General features: G+C 39.9%; 1 protein-coding gene and 1 long non-coding RNA gene across 4 annotated transcripts in view; one reads left to right on the top strand and one right to left on the bottom strand.

Moving 5' to 3' along the window:
• The window catches only part of PLCB1 (phospholipase C beta 1), a 706,046-nt gene that overhangs the window by 589,553 nt on the left and 94,862 nt on the right, over positions 1–21,631 (top strand). For all 3 annotated transcript variants that reach the window (XM_077115679.1, XM_077115662.1, XM_077115670.1), the window contains exons 26-27: positions 436–655; positions 6,861–7,041. In XM_077115679.1, coding sequence (XP_076971794.1) covers positions 436–655; positions 6,861–7,041 — 401 coding nt within the window. The remainder of the gene's footprint in view (positions 1–435; positions 656–6,860; positions 7,042–21,631) is intronic.
• On the bottom strand, positions 38–18,447 carry LOC143646600 (uncharacterized). Its single transcript, XR_013157551.1, has 4 exons — positions 17,910–18,447; positions 17,176–17,331; positions 3,126–3,343; positions 38–502 (listed from the first exon to the last, which is right to left on the bottom strand). It is a non-coding gene; the product is annotated as an uncharacterized LOC143646600 (long non-coding RNA).

Below are 21,631 nucleotides of genomic sequence, written 5' to 3'. Positions count from 1 at the left end.
CCAGCTGTTATGAGTGTTGACTGCTATTGGCTCATAGTTTTTCCTTTTTTTTTTTTTTTTTTTTTTTTTGGAGAATTGCTCTCAGCCAAATGGATACTGCCTCACCCAGGAGGCTATGCCACCACCACCACTCAGTAAATTACAGCACCAAACCCCCTTCTAGAGCTCTGCTTCTAGGAGCTTTAGTTTGGGTTCAAACTAAAAACCAACAACGATGCCACATATAACAAATGAGGAAACTGGAGCTTGGAGAAGTTCAGTAAGTTGGATGAAAAGTTAGCCAGGCTGGAAACCAGACATGTTTGACATCAAAGCTGTCCTCTTAAGTACGAGGCTATTCAGACACACGTTTCTCAATAAGCACGTTGTCAGTCCTCTTTACATCTGTACTTTCATCCTTCCATGTTGGTTAGCTCTTTTACTGTTCTGTTGCAGAAGTAGAAGCACAGACTATTGATGAACTAAAGCAACAGAAATCGTTTGTGAAACTTCAAAAGAAGCACTACAAAGAAATGAAAGACCTGGTTAAAAGGCATCACAAGAAAACCACTGACCTTATCAAAGAACACACTACAAAATATAATGAGATTCAGAATGACTACTTACGAAGGAGGGCAGCCTTGGAAAAGTCTGCCAAAAAGGATAGTAAGAAAAAGTAAGTTGGATGAGATTCTTTTTTTCCTGCTTGCTTTATGGTATTAGGACAAGTAATTTACATGTAAGGGTTTTCAATGTTTTTGTATCATATTTTTGGACCTTTACCACTGTAGGAAAACCACCCAGCCCCTGCCTTTCTCCATCATTCTTGAGTCACCTCAACTAAGTTTTGCTTTTAAACTGAATTTCTTTCTTGGACCAAACTCTAGTTCTGGGAATAGCTATGCAGGAAGTCCTACCTTTGGTTTCTAACCTGTGGCCCCAACACCAAATAGTTGAATTCCCAACCTGTCTGGTAGGAAAGTTTGCCATGTACCTAGAACCTGGTTGAACAGGCAACTTACAGAAAAGAGAACTCTCAACTATCCCTTGTGTCCCTATCTAAACCCACAAAGCCCTGCACTGGTGACCCTGCTTTTGGGTTCATGAGGCTCCTGAGCCCAAACCTTGATGGTGAGAAGCATCTCTCAGACACATGTACAACCACAATTGATCAAATGTTTACTGTGTGCTCTGGGAACCCAGCAGTGACCATGGCCAACAGAATTCTTGCTCTCAAGTAGCTTTTATGGCGATGCAGGGATGGACAATAAACAACGAACAAATATGCAATGTAATTTCAGATTGTGGTGAGGACTATTAAAGAAAGAAATCAACAGGGTAATGTAATAGAGAATAACTAGCTCTGGGGTAGCCCTTTCGACAGACTGATCTCAAATGGCCTCACTGATGAGGTAACCCCTGAAGAATGAAGCATACACAGCTATGCAGAGAACTGGAGAGAAGTATTCCAGGCAGAGAGAAAGCAAGTGCAAAGGCCCTGAGGTAGGATAAATTGGTTGTTCAAAGATAAAAGAGAAATTGCCAAAGTGGGTGAGACACAGTAAGCCATGAGTAGACTGGAACAAGACAAAGTCAGAGAAATACTGTTGTGGTGTGGAGTAGGGGAACCAAGCACCAAAATCTTTAAAGCTAGAGCAAATTATAAACAGGCCAGAATTTATTGTAAGTTCAATGATAATTTACAATTCTCATTGAAAAATTTAAGTTGACTTGATACAGTCTGATTAATAGTCTCAGAAAATCATTCTAGCCGCTATGTGGAAAATGGACCCTTGAGCAGTGTTTCTTGAATAGGGTATGAATCAACTGGAGATCTTTTAAGCGTGCATTCTGATTTGGCAGGTCTGGGGTGGGGCTTGAGCAGCACCAAGAGATGCTGGTGCAACTGGTCTGTGGACCATGCTCTGAGCAACAGGCATCTCAGGGCCTAGAGTGGAAGCAGGGAGACCAGTTAGGATACTTTTCCTGGGTCCCGCTGAGTAGTGAAGGTGGTTTGGTCTAGGATGATAGAAGCAGAGATGGAGTGAAGGGGATGGATTCTTGACTTATTTTAAAGGCAAAACAAGGTATGGGGTCAGAAACAAAGGAAAGCTGCTCATGTCACTCTGCCATGCCCAGATGTCCTCAGAGAACATGAACCTCTTCATATGAAGCTCCGTCATTGTCTAGACTGGACCATGCTTCTCAAGCTTTAGCATATGTAACAGACACTTGGGAAGAGCTTGCTGAAACACAGACTCCTGAGTCTCACCCCCACCATTTCTGACTCAGCAATCAGAGGTGCGGCCTGAGATTCAGCATTTCTAACAAGCTCCCAGGGGTTGCCCATGCTGCCGGGCCACAGACGTCTTGCTGACGGGTACTGACCTAGCATCCCTCAGGGGCTTCCTGAAATTACAGGGTGGCACTTTCTGGTCTGATCCCTGCCTGTCCTATCGGTCTCAGCTCCCAGCATCTCACAGGGACACCTATATCCTCTGCTTAGATCCCACTTTAATGAAAAAGGGGCATCAGTCGTCTCTGGGCCCTTCCTCAGGTGCAAATCCCCTGCCTGGGGATTACACTCCCTGCCTCTAACCCCCACAAAGACCTGCTGCCAGATGTCAGAATTCTGTCTTTCTGCTTGCTGGTTCCATTCCAGAGTTTACCTGTTCTCAGAAGCCCACGTGTTGGCTGCTCACCATAGCTTGTCCCTGGACTCTGGACACAGGGTCTGGCTGGCCACACTGGGCTTCCTCCTCTGCCCTGTAGTGTGGAGTCTTTATTTCCCCATGCATTTCCCCTGCAGCCCTGAGATGCAGGTACCAGGGTCCTCTGCGTTGGACAAGTGAGGGCCTGGGGCTCAGTGAGGCTGCATGATGCAGCCAGGAACACGTGCTGGACACGAGGCTGAACCCACAACGAGGTCACTGCATGCTGCCTCTGCGAGGTCCCAACCGTGTCCCAAGATGACAGAGGTCTGGGACTACATCTGCATACACCTGGGACAACTTTCTAGAAGTGGTTCCTATAATCCTACAAAAGCGTTAGAATCCTTAGCTGCTACTTTGAGCATCTCTCTGTACACCAAGGATGGATATTCCTATGAAATGAAAATGCCCAGATACATTTGCTCATCTACTTACCCAAATTTTATGAGATTACTCTTCTAAATCTGAATTCTTGGAATTTCTTCTAACATCTTTTGTAGGCTTATGGTATGAACTTGTTGACAGTAAATGATATTTTGCAACATGAAGCTCTCTGATCATCAGTGTTCATTTTTATGCAATGAATTTTCTTCAAAGTTTCATAGTCAGGCAATGGATGTAAACTGCAGTTACTTTTAATGTTGACATTGTTCCTTTAGGGGAAAAACAATTACTGTTTTCTTCAGGTTTTATTTTGCTAGCAATCAAAAATATTTTAAATTTTAGTTAGTTAATGACTCCTAACATAGCATTGTGAGAGGCATTGTCCTAAAAACTTTAGAAACATCAATTCACATCAGTTTTAAATGTTATGTGTGATATAAAAATTGTGTAGTTTACAAAAGCTAAAGTATCCGTTAGTTCTTATAGTACTTTAAGAATGCTTATAGTACTTTAATGAATTATACTGTCACAGAGTTCAAAAAACACCTGCTAAGTCTTTTAAAATAATCACTCCCCTTGATTTCTTATAACTACAGTAGACAAATTTATCAACTTAGCAGATATCCTGATTTTTCCCATGTTGACTAAAAAATGGACAAAATATAGTCAAAGATAATCTAATGATTATATGTGGAATTAACTGTGCAAATACTCAAAGCTTTTTATGAAACATCAGGAGCAGCAGTTTTCTCATTAAAGATTCCCTGGGGTGTGGGTGACTTATAATCATTGGCACTGAGAAATAACATTTAATTCTCTAATGACAAACCTTTTAAACCACTCTGAAACTCAGTGACCATGAACCTGTTGGTAAGCTAAGGATCAGACAGGTGGTATTAACAATCCTTCCTTTAGTTCCCCTTTCAGAATAATCTTATTCTGATGCCAGTATATAGAGATGTAAGACGCATTTTCCAGAACCATATTGTGACATATAATTTAATACATGCCTAACTTCAAAACACCGCACTTGAGTTTCAAAAAGCAACAAAACCATAGTTTATTAGAGCTACAGCCGTCTTCGAGGCCATCTGGGTGAGTTTAGTCACTTTTTTCAAAGAGAAATCTGAAGGCTAAAAGCATGAGCATTTACCAACAGTTATAAGCCAGGCGAAGCTTGGCTGAAAACCTCTCCTAAATTTCTATTTAGTGATATGTATATCGTCATTTTTGCATTCATGTTTTGCATATAAGCCAAATCCTGCAAACTTGCAGTATAGTACTAAAGCAATTTATCATAGAAGACATTTATGTAAAAAAAAAAAAAAAAAAAGCCTACTAAAATGGAAAAATACAAAACAACACACACTCAAGCAAATGGTTGCCAGATATCTAACCCTGCACTGTGCAATACAGAAGCTACCAGCCACCTGTGGCTGCTAAGCTCTTGAAATGCAACTAGTAGATGTTGAGATGTGCTGTCAGTACAAAATACACAACATATTTCAAGGAATTCATTAAGCAAGAACATCTTGTAAAATATTGCATATTTTATATTGACATTTATTTTATATTAATTATGTATTGAAATGATGTGTTGGATACAATATGGTAAATTTAAAATATTATTAAAATCATTACTTTGTTCAGGTGGCCACTAAAGTATTTTAAATTACTTATGAGAAAAAATTACATATATGCTTCACATTATATTTCTGTTGGACAGCATGGACCATTTAACATTATTTCTGTCCTTGAACAGAAATAGTAGCTTCTGAGAAAGGGAAATAGGGGTTACATAATTCTCCTTATCCAGTTAAAGGAAACTTGCTTCTCTTCCAAGAGACACAAACATTTTCCCAGTATTGAATTATTACAAAGGAATTTATCTCGTGGACCTTATACAAGCAGCATTAGACAACAGAGGGGATGATGCCTTTAACCCTGTTTTTACAGAACATTGCAGAAACATTCTTCACTTTTTTTTAACACTATCCCTCAAAAAAAAAAATCCCTAAGCATCTAATATTCAAAGATACATCAGGAGAAGCCTTTCTTAAGGAAACAAAACCCTGAGGTCCAGTTATGTCTGCCCATCTCCCCTCTATTTGGATACACCAAAGAATCCTGAAGATACTTCAGGGTAATGAATGGATGTCCTATCCATTGAATTATTTTCTCATTCAAATATCTATCTTCTCATCTGGGCTTTCCATAGAAAGTGAAATTCACTCAAAGTCGCTTTCTGTCCAGCCGCTGGGGTGCAGTGATTCTGTACTGGTCTTAAAGCTGAGGCTGTGTTGCTCTCCCTTGCTGCAACCTTAGTCGGATCATCTCACTGAGTCCTGCACTCCTCAAATGTAAACCAGAGACAGGAACACCCAGTTGTTGGGTTCTCGGTGAGAGTGAAAAGTAGGTGGAGAGTGCCTGGCATATGCTGCGTGACCAGCGAATGAGAGTTGCGATTCCTGTGGAGGTGTGGCCGACTGAGGAAATGTCGTTTCCTTGGCTACACGGACTTCCTGTGGCAGAAGATGATGACTATTCCTTGTATTTGCGTCAAGATGGAGGGCCACCTCCGTGCCGCCATGGGGTTCTGCTGTGTCTGGATCAATGAGCCTTATAGAGTGCTCATTCTTATTTACATTGCGCATAAAAATGCAAATAGAAATCTTTGAAGGAATGCTACGTCCTTAATTTGGCCAAATCAGATCCTTACACCAGCTTCAATTCATTGACTTCTTATGTGTCACTGCTGATTCTGGCCTAATCCAAAGAGAAAGCATAGAGGAGTGCCAGCTAATTCTAATAAATCTCTACCTGTGAAAAACATGGTGTAGACTCTGATGTCCTGGATATCTTAGGTAATGGTTTAGTCTTTTTTCTGGAGACAGTTCCAGATCATTGAAGAGAGCAGACTTGCTCTTGGTACCCCATTTTCTCAATGTCCTGTTTCCCTTTCTTTTATATCCTGCAAGTAGTACATAATGTGAAGGAATCACACCATGTATTTTAACCCAATACGTTGGTGAGAATTACTTTGATCTATAACTCTAGTCCTAAGTGTCTAAAATTCTCTGACTATGAAAAACTCAAAGGAAGTCACCCTATATGGGACGAGCATTCAGTAAATATTTTAGAATGAGCTAATGCATCCTCCTTTGCTTTACAACCTTAGCATTTTGTGGAAAGTGCCATTTGGAGTAGATATATCAATGAAGTTGTTGCAGCCCCCAAAGAACCTTAGTTTCATACCATGTCCTTTCTATTAAACGATCTTGTCAGGAAACAGACCCACACGTCAGCTGGGAGGACTTTCTGCGTGCGGCATCTGGACATGCTCTGTTTGAAATTCACTTCACCCTAGATGCAAAGCCTGGCACCACTTCAACCCCCCTCCAACAGAATCCACTCAATGCAGACTTGACAGAAGCTTTTATAGGCAAAAATAGCAGCGAATTATATTACACATGCCACACTAAAAATTTTTAGAGGTTAAAACCTTAACAATCATTATTAGACATTTTTTTCCCCGGAGAGGAATTCTTCTGCCCACAGCCGCCACCACCAGGGCCCCCAGCCTGTTACTTTACTTTCTGCCTCTTTGGAGACCCTCTGTTGTTTGAGCTCGTCCTTGGGTTATCATCCTTTATCCTATGTGTGTATCGAAATATTTATTGCCAAACCAAACACAATGCTCCCTCTAGGAGGAGCTCAGGTGATTAACCTTCCCTCCGCTTTCTTACGACCTTCATGTTTCATGAGTCAAGTTCTGTGTCTTTGCAGATCTGAACCCAGCAGCCCTGATCATGCTTCATCAACAATCGAACAAGATCTTGCTGCTCTGGATGCTGAAATGACCCAAAAGTTGATAGACTTGAAGGACAAACAACAGCAGCAGTTGCTTAACCTTCGACAAGAACAGTATTATAGTGAGAAATACCAGAAGCGAGAACATATTAAACTGGTAAGCCCAAGAAACTTGCCTTATGTTTGTCAAGCGTGACTCCGCTTTTCCATACATAACTCTGGATGCTCTTGGGCAATTTAAAGAGAGACAGGGGCAGGGCTGGCTGGCAGCCATTTGGGAGATTATGTAGGCCACCTGGTATCCACTACACTAACACTTCATAAACCCCACTATTCCCTCGTCTTTACCAAGGTCCTCTCTGTTCTGTTGGTTTTATTTTCACGAACTTATTTTTGGGGTTATGAGAGTTTCTTGAGATCTTCGAAATTTCACATGGAATTAGGAAATGCTACTTTAATAAAATCAGGAATATTTTTCAAATAAATCTTCACTGTTTTGTATCAGTGGCCTTTGCAAGAACTCAAAATATTATCAATTCTACTCTTCTACACTTAGGAAAGTTAATATTGAAAGATGAATATGGAATGTTGTCTAGCCAGTTCCTGAGGCTCCCTATAAAAGTAAATTTCATCGTCTCCATAGTGAACAGATCTGTCCTTCAAAATGTCCTCTCATGAACTGTGTCACCGCTCCAATGCTGGCGGTGCCTTGAAACATAGTAGGAGCCCAATAAATATTTGTTGACAGAAAGGCTAAGTGAATCTAGCAATAAAGTAGCCTTGAATACAACTTGTGCCCAAAACAAATGAGTGAGCTTGATAGTGGATCCAGAAGAAATCGACTTAGCAAGGTATTATGTGATCTTCCCATTTTTTTGCTGAGAAGTCGGTACAAATCAGAGAACGCTGAGAAGTCGGTACAAATCAGAGAATGGAGGAGGTCAGCCAGTGGTTTAGCCATCACTGCTGGTACAGGTTCCCCAATGATGGTGTCACAGTAGCTGAATTAAAATCACAGGTGAAGCTTTTCAAAACAGCTTCTACTGGGTCAGTTATTCTCTACTTGAAAGAGCATCAGATTCACCTGGAGTGTTTGTTAAAAACACAAACTGTTCATCTCCATCTGTAAAGTTTCCCATTCCACAGGTCTCTGGTAGGACTGGTAATGCTGATATTTCTAGTCCTGGGACTATATTTTAGAACCTTTGCATCATGCCTCTATGTGAGACTGAAGTTTTGCTTTGTTTTAATTTTTATTTATTTTAATTTTATTTTGGTAGCATAGATGTAGCATAAAATTTGCCATTCACCCATGTTTAAGGGTACAGTTCAGTGCCGTGCCATCCATTATGCAGTCTTTTTCATCACCCCCAACAGAAACTTTGCACCCATGAAGCAATAACTCCACATTCCCCTCTCCTCCCTGCCCCTGGTAACATTAATATACTTTCTGGGTCTACAAATATGCTTATTCTGGGTATTTCATGTAAGTGGAATCATACAATATTTGTTCATTCATGTTTGGCTTATTTCACTTGGTATCATGTTTTCAAGTTTCATACATTTTGTAGCACCAAAAATTTATTTTTAACAAGTTCAGCGTGATTCTGATGAGTTGCCTTGTTTTTGAACTACTGAATAAGATCTAAGCAGCGAAAGAGACCAGATGGGCAGGGCTGGATTAGATGGAAGGGGCAGGATTTTCTTGATAGACTTGAGAAAAAATAAATTTTAATGAGAGATAGTGGTTTAATGGGCCTATCTACAACCACTGCCATTGGACTTTTTACAGTAACCCATCCCAAGATGCCAGAAAACAGTAATAATGTAAGTTAAAAATAGCACATATAAATTGAGCACTCACTATGGGCCTTATACAATGCTGAGCCGTTTACAGGAATTGTCCAATTTTAGCCTTGCAGCAACCGTTCGAGATTGGTACTATTATTGTCCCCATTTTGCAGATAAGAAAAGCAATACTTAGAGAAATGTATTGACTTTCCCAAGGTCCCACAACTAGAATATGGTATAGTCAGGATTTGAATCTAGGGGCCCTGACTCTAGAGCCTCTTCTTTATAACTATTATATAGACATCTTGGTGACTTCAAATCACCAGCCCACGTGACCATCAGGAAGGGGCGAGCACTGAGCACACAGCACGTACGGCCATCTCCTTTATCACTATGGCTTCGACCTTGGACCACTCTTTTTCACTCCAGTTTATGCATGCTATCAGTTTCTCTTAAAAATCATTTGAACAGTGGAAGAAAAGTAAATGAACACCTTTCCAAGTTTGGGGAGTGTAAAAAAATTAGCAGCAATGTTCTCAATCAAAATCATGGTAGGCATCTTTAAGAAAAACTGGAAACCATGTTTTTAATTATATTGATTCATAAGTGTGAAAATACTATTTCATCACTGGTTCAGAAAGCCATGAAGATTGGGAGGGGAAAAAAAAAAACATTTCTAGAAAGTCAGCATCATATAGAATGAAACAATTGCCAGGAGAGACAAATGGCATCTAACTCACTTTGGGTAACTGTACCAGATGCTGGCAGCAGCTCATGCTTGGCCCATCAGATCTTACTAAATCTGACTTCCAACTACCACCCGCTGTTTCTCCTTTCCTGAGGGTTTGCTCCCCTGCCTTAGTCTGTTCTGTCTACTCTGGGAAGACTAGAAGGACCTGGGAAGTCAAACAGTTGGGAAGCAACCCCCAAGCAATTAGTAGCAGTAATGGATGGTGGTGAAGGTAGCACAGCATCAAGATTGCAATTAACCCCACTGAACTGTTTAGTTGACTATGGTTAAAAGGGGAAATTTTAAGTGTATATATGTTACTAGAAAATATTTTTAGAAAATGTACTATAGTACATGAAAAATAGGGAACTCTGTATGCTATGTAATGTAAACTATGGAGTATAGTTAATAGTATAATTATAATAATATTGTTTCATCAATTGTAATGAAGGTACCACACTAATGTAAAGTGCAAAAACTTGTGTGTGGAATGTGCATAGGAACTGTGGATTCTCAGCACGATTTTTCTGTAAACCTAGAGCTTTATCAATAAAAAAATACATTAAAAAAGATGAATAAGACTTGGTCACCATGTTCGGGGAGCAACAAATAGTTATACCTTGTGATCAACACAATGCTAAGCTATCCAGCAAACTGGTATGAAAACACAGACATGAGAACAATTAGCCCAACGGTACAAATTGATAAACACCAAGAGAATATTTTTGAGGTAATTGTTCATGTTTTCATAGAAGATATAAAATGCACATCAAGCTTCAATTCTTTGTAGCTGAATCAAAGAATTTTTATACCTATCCAAGTAAGGCTCAGCTTAGTCTCCTGTTTCACATTTGAGTCAGAGCGACTCCAAGTGCTGTCGCTGAATTCACAGCATTGACAACACTTGGGAGCTTGTTAGAACTGTGGAACCTCGAATCCACCCCTAGACCTGCTAAATCATAATTTGCATGTTAATGGAGTCCTAGGGTGACTTGTTAACACCGTCAAGTTGAAGCAGCACAGCTTGAGAGCCTATTGTCTTTGCTCAGAAGGCATCTTCAAGGAAGCCTGAACACCCCTTTTAGTTGAAGTGGGAAATGCAGTGATCTCTCCACTCTTCCCAGCTTGTTATCTATTGAATGCAACATCTCAGATCCTGAGGAAATCACTCCTATGATTTTCTGCACATGTTCATGCTGGAAGGAAGTGCTTAGTTTCATTTAGAGGTGAGTGGAAATAAAAATATAAGCTCCTCTACCCCGTTCAGGTTCTTGTGCCCACTGAAATCTCTTCTTTGAAATCCTGGGGGTTTGAGGACCCCAGCTCAGAAGCTTTACTCTAGGGAACAACCACAAGGTCAGGGAAGCTGTTCTAACTTTTCTATTAGATTTTTATCAACTGCCATAGGTAGATCCCACATGTATCTGTACCATTAGAATTAGGTCTTAATTTTAAAAGTGACTTTAGTAAGTGATGGAAACTCTTAAGGGGTCCCACTAGGGGGTCCTGAATGCTCTTGGTAAGCAGCTCCAGCAACTCCTTCAAGACTGAACACCATGGCCTGGTGAGAGGGTTGTTGTCATGTTGATGGGGCCGCTTCTCAGTCTCAGCAGAACTCAGCACCCCCATTTTGTCTTCTCTCTTCTTCCTCCTTTTAGTGTCTAGAAAAGATTTCCTCATTTTCTCTCACAGTCACCGTATTTGTTTTTATTTTCCTTTTCTTCCTACCTTTCCTTCTCTTTCCCATGTTAAGTCTCTCACAAGTCTAAGTCCATTTATCACTCCTTCCTTCCGTCAACCTTCAGAGCTCGTCATCTCTTCACACGCCCTCCTTTCAGCCCCACCAGCAGCCACTGCCAAGCCCCCAGTCACACGAGAGCCTATCAGTCTGAGTTCCCCAGTTCACCACCAATCCCAGAGCATGGAAAATGGGGTCTCAGAATGAACTTGTTGTGGAATACTGACCCACCTCCAACGGAATGGTCCAGCAGGCCAAGAGCGGTGACCAGCTGACCTGAAGAGTCAGTGTCTTCCTTTCAGGCCCCCGCTCCCTGCTGAGTAGCTGTGTGGCTCAGAGTTTCAGTAATCTGGGCAACGAAGATAAGAATACTCCTCATTTCACAGAGCTGTGGGGAAGAATAATGAGATAATGCACATAAAGCATTGCTTTTAAGGAATCTTCCACTTCATTACTTCTTTAAGACATGAGATAGCTAGGAAATTTTGGCTTTAAATACAAATATGTACTGCAGTTTTTAACATCCTGCTACAGCCAGAGGGAGCTCGTTGTTGTTCTTTTTGAGGGTGTCTCCACCATTTCCTCCTCCAGCCTATCTGGGATCCACCCTTGACTTTTTCTCTCTTCTGCAGTCAGTCCCCTGCTGAAGGTGCCAGCAGCAATTGCAGTGTCACCAAGTATCTCTGCTGTTAGTTGAGATGTATCTTTCTCCACTTTAAAAAAACTTTAAAGTTTTTTTTCCTTGATAAATAAATGTTTTCACTTTCCCAAAAGCTCTGCATTCCCCCACCAAACAAGCAGTGATAATAAGCAAACTTGAGTAGTAAAATAAGGAAAAAAATAACTTTCACAAATGTATGTTGATCTGTCAATTTTCCTGATCATTGGGAAACCAAAGTGGAGTTCTTCGGTTTGTTTGTTTGTTTTTATCTTCTTTTTATAAATATTAGAAATAAGACCTAACTTTATATACTGTTCTTTAGTGTGCTTTTTTCACTTGACATTATATTGTGGATAGTTTTTCATGTTAGTGGTTCATGTTCAAATGGCTCCATATTATTTCAATGTATGAATGTAGCTTGATGTTTTTATCTAGTTCCCTGTTGATGAAAATTTTCTTATTGTTGATGTTATTATAATAGTTCTCTGGAGAACATTCTTGTGTGTCTGTACAGGAAAAAAATCACCATTGTGGAACTGCTGAAAAATCACCCTCCCAAAAGTTTGTGCCAATTTGCTCTCCCGCCAGCAGTGCCCGAGTGTGTCTAACTCCCATAGCCTTTCCACTATAAGGTTTTATCTTCTTTTTAAATTTCTGCCAAAGAAGATAGATGAAAATGGTATTTTCTTAAATTCCCTTTCTTTAATTATAAACAAAGCTAAAGCATATTTCCATCCATGAATTTGCCGTTTGTATTCCTTTTTCTAAAATTCCTTATTATTTTAGGAGGTTGAGTGAGTTAGATAGTAAAGTAGGCTTATGTAATGATTCATTTGATAAATAATGGACGGGGGGCTAGAACAAATTGATATTCTTGGAGAGGCTAGTCCCTCTGGGTTTCAGGACTTAACTGGCCTAGGAACCTATCTGGAGGTTGTAAGTTTCTGGAAAGCTATCTTAGTGCATGAAACTTTTATAGACTCTCGGATAGAGCCCTAGGTGTTCTTTAGGGTTAACAGGAATGGTTTTGGTTGGGGTTTGGCAAACCGTGGTAATTAGCAATACCTAGCTGAAGCTTGCATAAGAGTAGCCTCCAGAATAGCCTCTTGACTCTATTTGAACCCTCTTAACTACTGTTAAGTTATTTTGTTACATTTCTTTTCCTCCTTTTGGTCAGGAAGGCAGTGTCAATCTCATGATGCCAGGGCCAGACTCATCCCTGGGAGTCATGTCCCATGTTTCTAGGGAAAATGTCACCCTGGATGTCATGTCCACATAGGAGGGGACGGTCATGATTTTCCTTGCTGAGTTGGGCTTAGAGAGAGAGAGGCCACATCTAAGCAACAAAAGAGGTTTTCGGAAGTAATTCATAGGTGTAACTGTAGGTAGGCTTAGCTTCTCTGCTACAGAAATAAGCTTCATAAGATCAAGCCTCAAGATCAAAGGCTTGGCCTACTGACTTGGGAGTCCCTAATGTTTGAGACAGTTTCAGGGATTTCCCCAGTGCTAAAGTTTAACAGTTCCATATTTTTTCTCTAGTCCCTCAAAGGACTTTGCCAATACTTTTTAATTATCTGCTTAACCTGCTCTGGGATGTATCCATGTATTATATTAAGCTATACAGAATTACAAGCCCTCTTTCCAATTTGGGGTGACATATAGTTATTGAAGGCCTAATAATATGATCCACATACTGCTGGAGGGGTTCAATGGTGACCAAGCCCTCAGGGACTTACAGTGGCTAAGAGCACAGGTTGTAGAGCACAGACATACCTAGTAACAGCATACTCTTCCCTATTAGTTGGTGCTGTGTATCACAACCCCACACCTATTGGCTTAAAACAACCATTTATTTCGATCATGTTTCTCTGTGTCAGAAATTTGGGCTTGGCTCCGCTGGATAGTTCTTCTAGTCACCATGGAGGCGACTAATCCACCATCTCTCAGCAGAGTAGCCTGGGCTTGTTCATGTGGGAACTGGAAAGGATTCCAATTGAGAGCAAGTAGAAGTGAGTAAAGCCTCTTGTGAGGTCTTTAACTTCTCCCACATTCTTTTGGCCAAAGCAAGTCACAAGGACAGCCCAGAGTTTAGGAAATAGACTCATCTCTTATTTGGGGTAGCTACAAGTTCTATTGCCAAGAGCATGGTAGAGGAAGAAGCAGACAATTGGGGCCATTTTTTTTTGCAAAGAGCTACTGTTCTAGTTTAGTAGCTGCTGGAATGTAATATACCAGAAACGGAATGGCTTTTAAAAGGGGAATTTAATAAGTTGCTAATTTACAGTTCTAAGGCCAAGAAAATATCCCAATTAAACAAGCCTATAGAAATGTCCAATCTAAGGCATCCAGGGAAAGATACCTTGGTTCAAGAAGGCTGATGAAAGTCAGGGTTTCTCTCTCAAGTGGAAGAGCACATGGCAAACACAGTCAGTTTCTCTCTCATCTGGAAAGGCACATGGTGAACACAGTCAGGGTTCCTCTCTCGGCTGGAAGGGCACATGGTGAGCATGGCATCATCTGCTAGCTTCTTCTCCTGGCTTCCTGTTTCATGAAGCACACTGGGAGGCATTTTCCTTCTTCATCTCCGAAGGTCACTGGCTGGTGGACTCTGCTTCTCATGGCTATGTCCTTCTGCTCTGTTCTCTCTGAATCGCTTTTTTTCCCAAAATGTTTCCTCTTTTAAAGGACTCCAGAAACTTATCAAGACCCACCCAAATGGGTGGAGACATGTCGTCATTTAATCCAGTTTAACAACCATTCTTGATTAAATCACATCTCTAGGGAGATGAACTGATTGCAGTTTCAAACATATAGCATTGAATAGGGATTATTCTGCCTTTATGAAATGGGATTTAGATTAAAACATGGCCTTTCTAGAGGACATACATCCTTCCAAACCAGCACAGCTACATATCCCTCATAGTTTGGATCTGAGATTTAATAAAATAATCAATGGAAAGTACTTAATACAATGCCTAGATATAAACATCATTCTTTACAAAAGATAATTTGCATATTTAGACTGAGGAGACATGACTTCCAGTTTTAGGTACATAACTTTGGCTAAATCATTTCAAAGCCTGCACATGGATCCTAATAAAATCTCCCCAACAAGTTTTATTGCTAGTTTTCCCTTAAGTTATAGAATGCTGTGATGATCTGGGCCTAAGTATATTAAAATAATTTCACTTTAAAGAAATATATTCCTTAATTTTGGTTTTTCTCTCTTTTGTGCACAATATATATTATCTTAATATATTTTTATGGTGCTAATTGGTAACTATTTACAAAATATAATGGGAAATATGTCATTAAACAGAACCATACTTGAAGGCAAAGCATAGAGTAGCTCTGACTTCTGTCAACTTAAAGAAGCATAGGGAATACAAGAGATTCTGTTTTGAAAGGAAAATTCTAAAATGGAATCCATAGGTCTGGTAATTTAGTTTGTGTCCCCTGCAATTACATGACTCATTGCATTCCATCTGACAAGTGAGGGATGCTGAAATGATATTTTTACATATGAAAAAAGGTGGCGGACATGCTATGGTTCTTATCTTAATAGGTAGCTCTTCTGAGCTTCTCTTCCAAATGGACCTTTGAGATATTAAGTCCATGATTTATATATCTGGATTTTTTTTCTGTTTAGTTATAAACCAGAGGACAAACTCTGTCTATTTCAGTCAATTCTCCTTTGCTAATTTCTTGAAAATCATTATTGTTACTTTCTTATATCTGTGTGATAAGCAATATTTATTTAATTTATACTAAATTAAGTAGTTTGACATTTTTTTAAATCTAAGAGACCTTACTTTAAAATCATAATGGTTTGTTTTTTAAAAAATTGGTTTAATCAGGTATAAATGATTTCAGATTCAAACATTTTCTCTTTAATCATGAAATTTACAATGGCATCATCTGTTACACTGCACCTACTTTTCAATAACTCTTGCAAGTACCTTCATTAGCAATATTACAATTGTAAAATAAATTATCTGGTCTATTGTAAATTGTTACTTAAAACTATATGTGAACCATTTTAAGTGAAGCATTTATTACAAAAGTAAGTTACGTTATTGAGTATTTTCATGGTCATATATCCCTACACTTTTTTTTTTCACATGGGCAGCCTCCGGAAATCGAACCCGGGTTTCCAGTATGGCAGGTGAAAATTCTGCCACTGAGCCACCATTGCCTGACCCATATATCACTGCTTTTTATTGTTTTCAGGATATTTTTAGACCATAATTGAATTCAAGAAATGCGCTTATAATCAGAGAAAACTATAGTTTCACAATGTATCAAAGGAACTCTAGAGATCATTTAGTCCCTATATTTTACAGCTAAGGAAACTGGGCTCAGAGAATTGAGATGACACAATTCAAGCGTCATCTAGATTGATCACACCTAAACCAGAGCTCATTGTTTTACCAAATAATTGACTTTTCTTGAAACATGCAGATATTCTAGTTGATAACCTTCTAAAGGAATTCCAGAAATATCATTCAAGGAAGTCTATTGCATTGACCCATTTATCTCTCCTAGAAGGTTAAAAAGCTGACATTTACCTTGGCATAATTGAAAAGTGAAAAGTAATTTAAAATGTTATAAATTCATTGGAATAACTTACTTACATTATCGAATAAGAGTCTTGGTCAGATTTTTACTTTATTTGCCCAGCAAGAAAAATTAAAACTCCCAAAGATCATTCAAACATGTAGAGTAAAGGAAGCATCTACAAATTCTACTTCACTATGGACCTTTAAAAAATAATAGTTTCTCAAGTATGAAAGAATATCTCAGATGGTTGTCCTTCTGGTACAAAACTTTCTCCTTCTTCTGAAAAGAGAAGGGAGCTAGTGGGGAATATCAACTCCATGCACATTTCTCAAAACTAGCACAGTATCTGGGACACGGTTGAAGTTCAATAAATATTGGTTGAATGAATGAGTGAGTGAATGAATGACAGATTTATCAATTTGAATGGCCAGAAAACAATGTCATATAAGCATCCACATAGCTTTTAAATTTCAGTAATATGTTTGGTCTGTAGTTCAAGAGCATCATAAATTAACTCTTTGTAGAAGGAAAATAATTTGTAATGAAAACCCAGAGTGGGTGCTTTTGCTGGCAGCCAAGGAGATCTCTCCTCTGTGTTTCAGAAAGGGAAAGAAGATGAGTGTGCCTGAAATACGAACATCCTGTACTTGGCCTTTTGCCCATTTCCAAAATCATCCTTCTTAAATGAAACTCCAAACATGCCCATTTCTGTCCACATATTTTCAGTCCGTTAGGAGTTAGAGGCAAGGAATTATTCTCTTCCAGACATCATTTTTCTTACCCTCGAATAACTAACCCTCGAATGACTAACCTGAATGAGCGTGAAGTTTAGAACAAACATAAAATGATATTCCCCAGGGCTTTTCATTCTTGCCTCTTAAAAGGTGTTTGAACTTTTAACTAGAAGAGTTGTCATGAGTGGTGAACAAGTAAGCAGAGTAATTAAGATGTGCTGATTCCTCTGGGCCTGAAAAAAATTCATACTAAGAGTTAAAATTAAACGTTGTTTACTGCATTTCAGCTTATCACATACTCTCTTGGTTTATTTCCAAGGCATTTTGCACTAGTTTTTCTTCGTTTCTATAATAGCAATAAATTTATTAGACAGTGAATTTCATGGCTGATAACATGATTGAATGGCTTTTGGGGTAGAACCTATCTGCCAATAAATACACCAAAAGTGAGAGTATCTGCCCTTCAGTTAATTAAAAAGCCTTCAGTTATGTAAAAACACCCCTCTTTTTGGTCTTGTTTTCACAATTCATACAATGGAAACCATGCTCAAAGCTCAGGGGATCCTCCATCTTATGTTGGGATTAACCAGAGAAAATGTTTATTTCTGACTTTTATCATGAATCTCTTGTTACAAATGACAGAAACCCCTGATGCACTAGCTTAGGCAAGAAGAGTATGTGCTTAGAAAAATGCATCTATTTGTATATATAATATTTATATATGTATATCACATAAGAACAGATAGACCATTCAAACCATGGGAAGGGAAAGAAAAGGGATGGGTTCCAGAAACCACTCTGCAGCACTTACTAGGGCTTGCTCTCTTGCTCTCTCACTCTCTCGCTCTCTTGCTCTCTCGCTTGCAATGTTCTTTTCCACAACAGCAGATAAAAATGCCGGGCCAACCCCTTCTAAGTTTTATATCTTTCTCCAATGACAAGATCTCTTCCACTAATAGGCTGGAAAAGCCTCGTGGAAAGGTGATTGGGTCCTGTGATCCGCCAGGCTTAGGTCAGAGAAGCCCCCTTACACCAGCCGCCTGTGGCCTCAAGTCAGGGTCAGGCAGGCGCAGTTTGTATCTTGCCCCTGGCCAGAAGGAGAGGACATGCCTCCCAGAATAGCAGTGTTGGGTAGAGAAAGCCATAGGTCAGCCTCATGCCCTCTCTTTTTAGGGGAGGAGAGAGAGAAATGATCAATGCCTGTATATAATCCCATTGCCAGTTTAGTGTGAGTCTGACAATAGTGACATGTTATTTTAAGTCACACTGTCAATCATTCAGCCTCTTGAAACTTAAGTAGAGGAAGTTTAAATGGAAGCAGAATTTTAAAAACTAGTCAGTATCATACAATTGCTGGATGGGCAAAATCGGAGTAAAAAAAAAAAAAAGCTAGAAAGGACAGAATGTCCCAGGGAGGGTTTTTGGTGTGGGTGAGTGAGGAAGACTGGGAGAAACAGATCAATAGAAGTTTGTTTATTTATTCTCATACAAAACATAGATGTTATCCTTTTTTTCAAACAGTTATTCTTTGGGATTGTCAGAAAACTGTTTTCACTAGTTGTATGCAAAAGCCATATTTTAGAAACATATCTGGAATTCACATTAAGGCATGTGTTCCTAAAGGAACAAAAATTAGACTGTCAAATACCAAAATTATATAGTTTTACAAGAACTTCCGACAAAACAGCTTGGACATAAAGCTCCATGGCTATCACTGGTGTAGATGTTACTGTGCTTTTGAAGTTTAGAGGATTTCATTCACAGTCTATTTGATGTAGAGCTCTGGAGTTGCAAAAAAAAAAAAATATTCAGAAAGAGATATTGCATTAGTGGCATCCTATATAAGAGAGAGATTAATTATTTACATATGAAATGTAAATGTTTATAAATGATAGTTTATAGAAAAAGTCAATTAAGAGACCAAGTCCTAGAGTTATCTGGGCAAAGGGCAAAATCACCAAAGGTTGGTTTAGAAAGGAAGGCAGTGTAGAAAGGGAGAAACAGTGGGTGGGCCCTTATCAGAAATACATACAGCAGTGCAATCCAGTGGGACTTCCTGAGATCACAGAAGTGTTCCAGATATATGGCAGAAGTATTATAGAATTGAAAGAATAACATAGGAAAAGTATAGAAGCAGGTGTGTGCTAGGACATTCCCAAAGAATGTCTAGTTTATTGGGGGTATGATGAATGCTAATATAGGAAAGGAAATTTAGAAATAGAACATAGATATTTGGGAGCAGAGAGCCATTTAAACTTTTGGGATATATGGAAAGGAAGAATATTTAGGATAAGTAGAGGGACCAAGGAGAGACTGAGGACAGGAAGGGAATTCTTGCCAAGACCAGGCTGGAGTTAATGAGGATCTAACCCAGAGTGCTGGTGACACATCCGTGGGACCCATGGTGACAGGGAAATTAGCAAATCTCCATGACTCCCTAGATGTGAGAACATTTTCAAGAGAGAAGTCAGAAGTAAGGTAAACTTTTGAGCTGAAGGGTAGCAGTTGATAAAAATGGGAGAATAGGATGACTTGTCTTCTATGAGAGAGAAATCCTAAACTTGCTTGTAGAAATGTTGACGTAGAAATGGCATTGAGCCCGCATCTGCTAGAGATGGTCAACAGGCTGTTGGAGATGCTGAACATAACAGAAGGCACTGACAGAGCCAGAGAAGAAGGGACTGTGGTAATCCTGGAGACACCATAAATTAAGGAAGGAGAGTAGCATGTGAATGTTGGTGGACAACTGGAATCTTGTCAAGAGACGAAGGCACAATTCCCAAACTGTGTGCCAAGGCAGCCTGGGGTACCACATGGAAATCACAGGGCCATTGTGGGATGGTTTAAACTTTTGAAAGAAACAGAATGACATCTGTTAGTCAGTGCATGACCTGCTACTATTAAGTTGTTTTGGACCTAATGATTTAATAATTGGAACTGTTGGCGTTTCTTTTAGCCTCTGGGCACTGTGAGAAATTTACTGAGACTTTATAGACTCCACAGACCAAGAACATTTAGGAATCTCTGGGATAGTAAGAGATTCTATGAGATGGCCAATACATTTAGTAATGGATAGTTTGTTTTAATCTTAAATCAAAACCAAGCGAATTTCAGTGGCTGTACCAGAAGTGAAGCTGGGGGCTTGAAGAATAGGGGGCAGTGCAGTGGGGCGTTGTAGACAGCAATTACTTTTCCACTTAGGAATGAAGGGAAGGTCAAAGGTGGAACAACAGTTTTCAGAGTCTGGGGAGGATAACGACGATAGAGATGGGTTTTTATTCTGAGAGAACTAATCCAATGCAGACAAAGTTTGAGAGGGGAAATGAAATGGTGGCTTATATCATGGCACAGGCAGAAGATGGGGTGAAAAGAAAAGGCAGGAGCCTTTCCCTTGGAAGCCACATTAAGGACATGCAATACAATGTGCAAGGAAGTAAACATGCGCTTCCCCTCTCAGCTGTCACAACCACACAGGAAGGGAAAGTTAGTGCTGTGTCAGAGGTGAGGAAGCAGAATTTGGGATAATGATGGGAGTGTGGACAAAGGTCAAGATACTTTGAGACAGAGAAGAGGGAAAATGAGAGGACATCTTCAGATTGTCTTTATCTTCCTTGGTAATCTAGACAACACTTCTCAAACCCCAACAGGCATTCGAATCTCCTGGGAATCTTGTAAAATGCAGTTTCTAATTCAGTTGCCCCATAGGGCCTGGAAATTTGCATTTCTAATACGCCCCCTGGTGATACTCCACAAACCACACTTCCAGTAGGAAGATCTATAGGACATCAAGCCATCAGCTCAGAGTTTCCAGAATAGCGCAAGGAGTTTAGCTGGTGCTCAGTAGTAAATAGTTGTTGGATCGTGGCTGAGTGAAACAGCTTAGATCAAGGTGTGAGTTCTAGGAACAGAGAAATGGGGAATCATTTCTTAGAAGGGTGAAGAGCAAGGTCAAACGGTCTGAGGGAAAGGCAAAGAGGAAGCCAGGAGGAAGCAGTGCAGAGGAAACTTCTCATGTGGAATCTTTTTTTTTCCCCCTTTGCATGGGCAAACACCGGGAATCGAACCTGGGTCTCCAGCACGGCAAGTGAGAACTCTGCCTGCTGAGTCACCATGGCCTGCCCTTCATGTGGAATCTTGAGGGGGGTTTAGTGCTGGCAATTTTGTGGGGCTGAAACTAAATCAAAATAAAGGTGAGAAGTTTACTGGGTGGTGGGCTGTGATACCAACAAGCTTAGTGGCTAATGTAACCTGGATCTTGGTGCGGCTTGAACTCAGTGCAGGAGATGGGAGGAAAGCAGCCATGAGCTGTGAGCCAGGGGTTGACTCGTCAAGAACATAAGGGAACATTCTGGAGCCAGGTGAATGGTAGAGATGAGAACATGGAAAGAGACCTATGAATGCTACTGAATTCATGAGTTGCTGGAAGCTTTAGCAGAGACCTGTAGAATGAGTGTTGAGCCCACTGAGATCCCCCAAATTTAGCAAAGCATCTAATCACCTGGGGAGATTTTGAAAATATGGATTCCCAGGCTC

Source organism: Tamandua tetradactyla, chromosome 1 (genome assembly GCF_023851605.1).
Source record: "Tamandua tetradactyla isolate mTamTet1 chromosome 1, mTamTet1.pri, whole genome shotgun sequence".
Lineage (NCBI taxonomy): Eukaryota > Metazoa > Chordata > Mammalia > Pilosa > Myrmecophagidae > Tamandua > Tamandua tetradactyla.
Note: the sequence above shows the minus strand (reverse complement) of the source record. Positions and strands in the feature narration are given on the sequence as shown.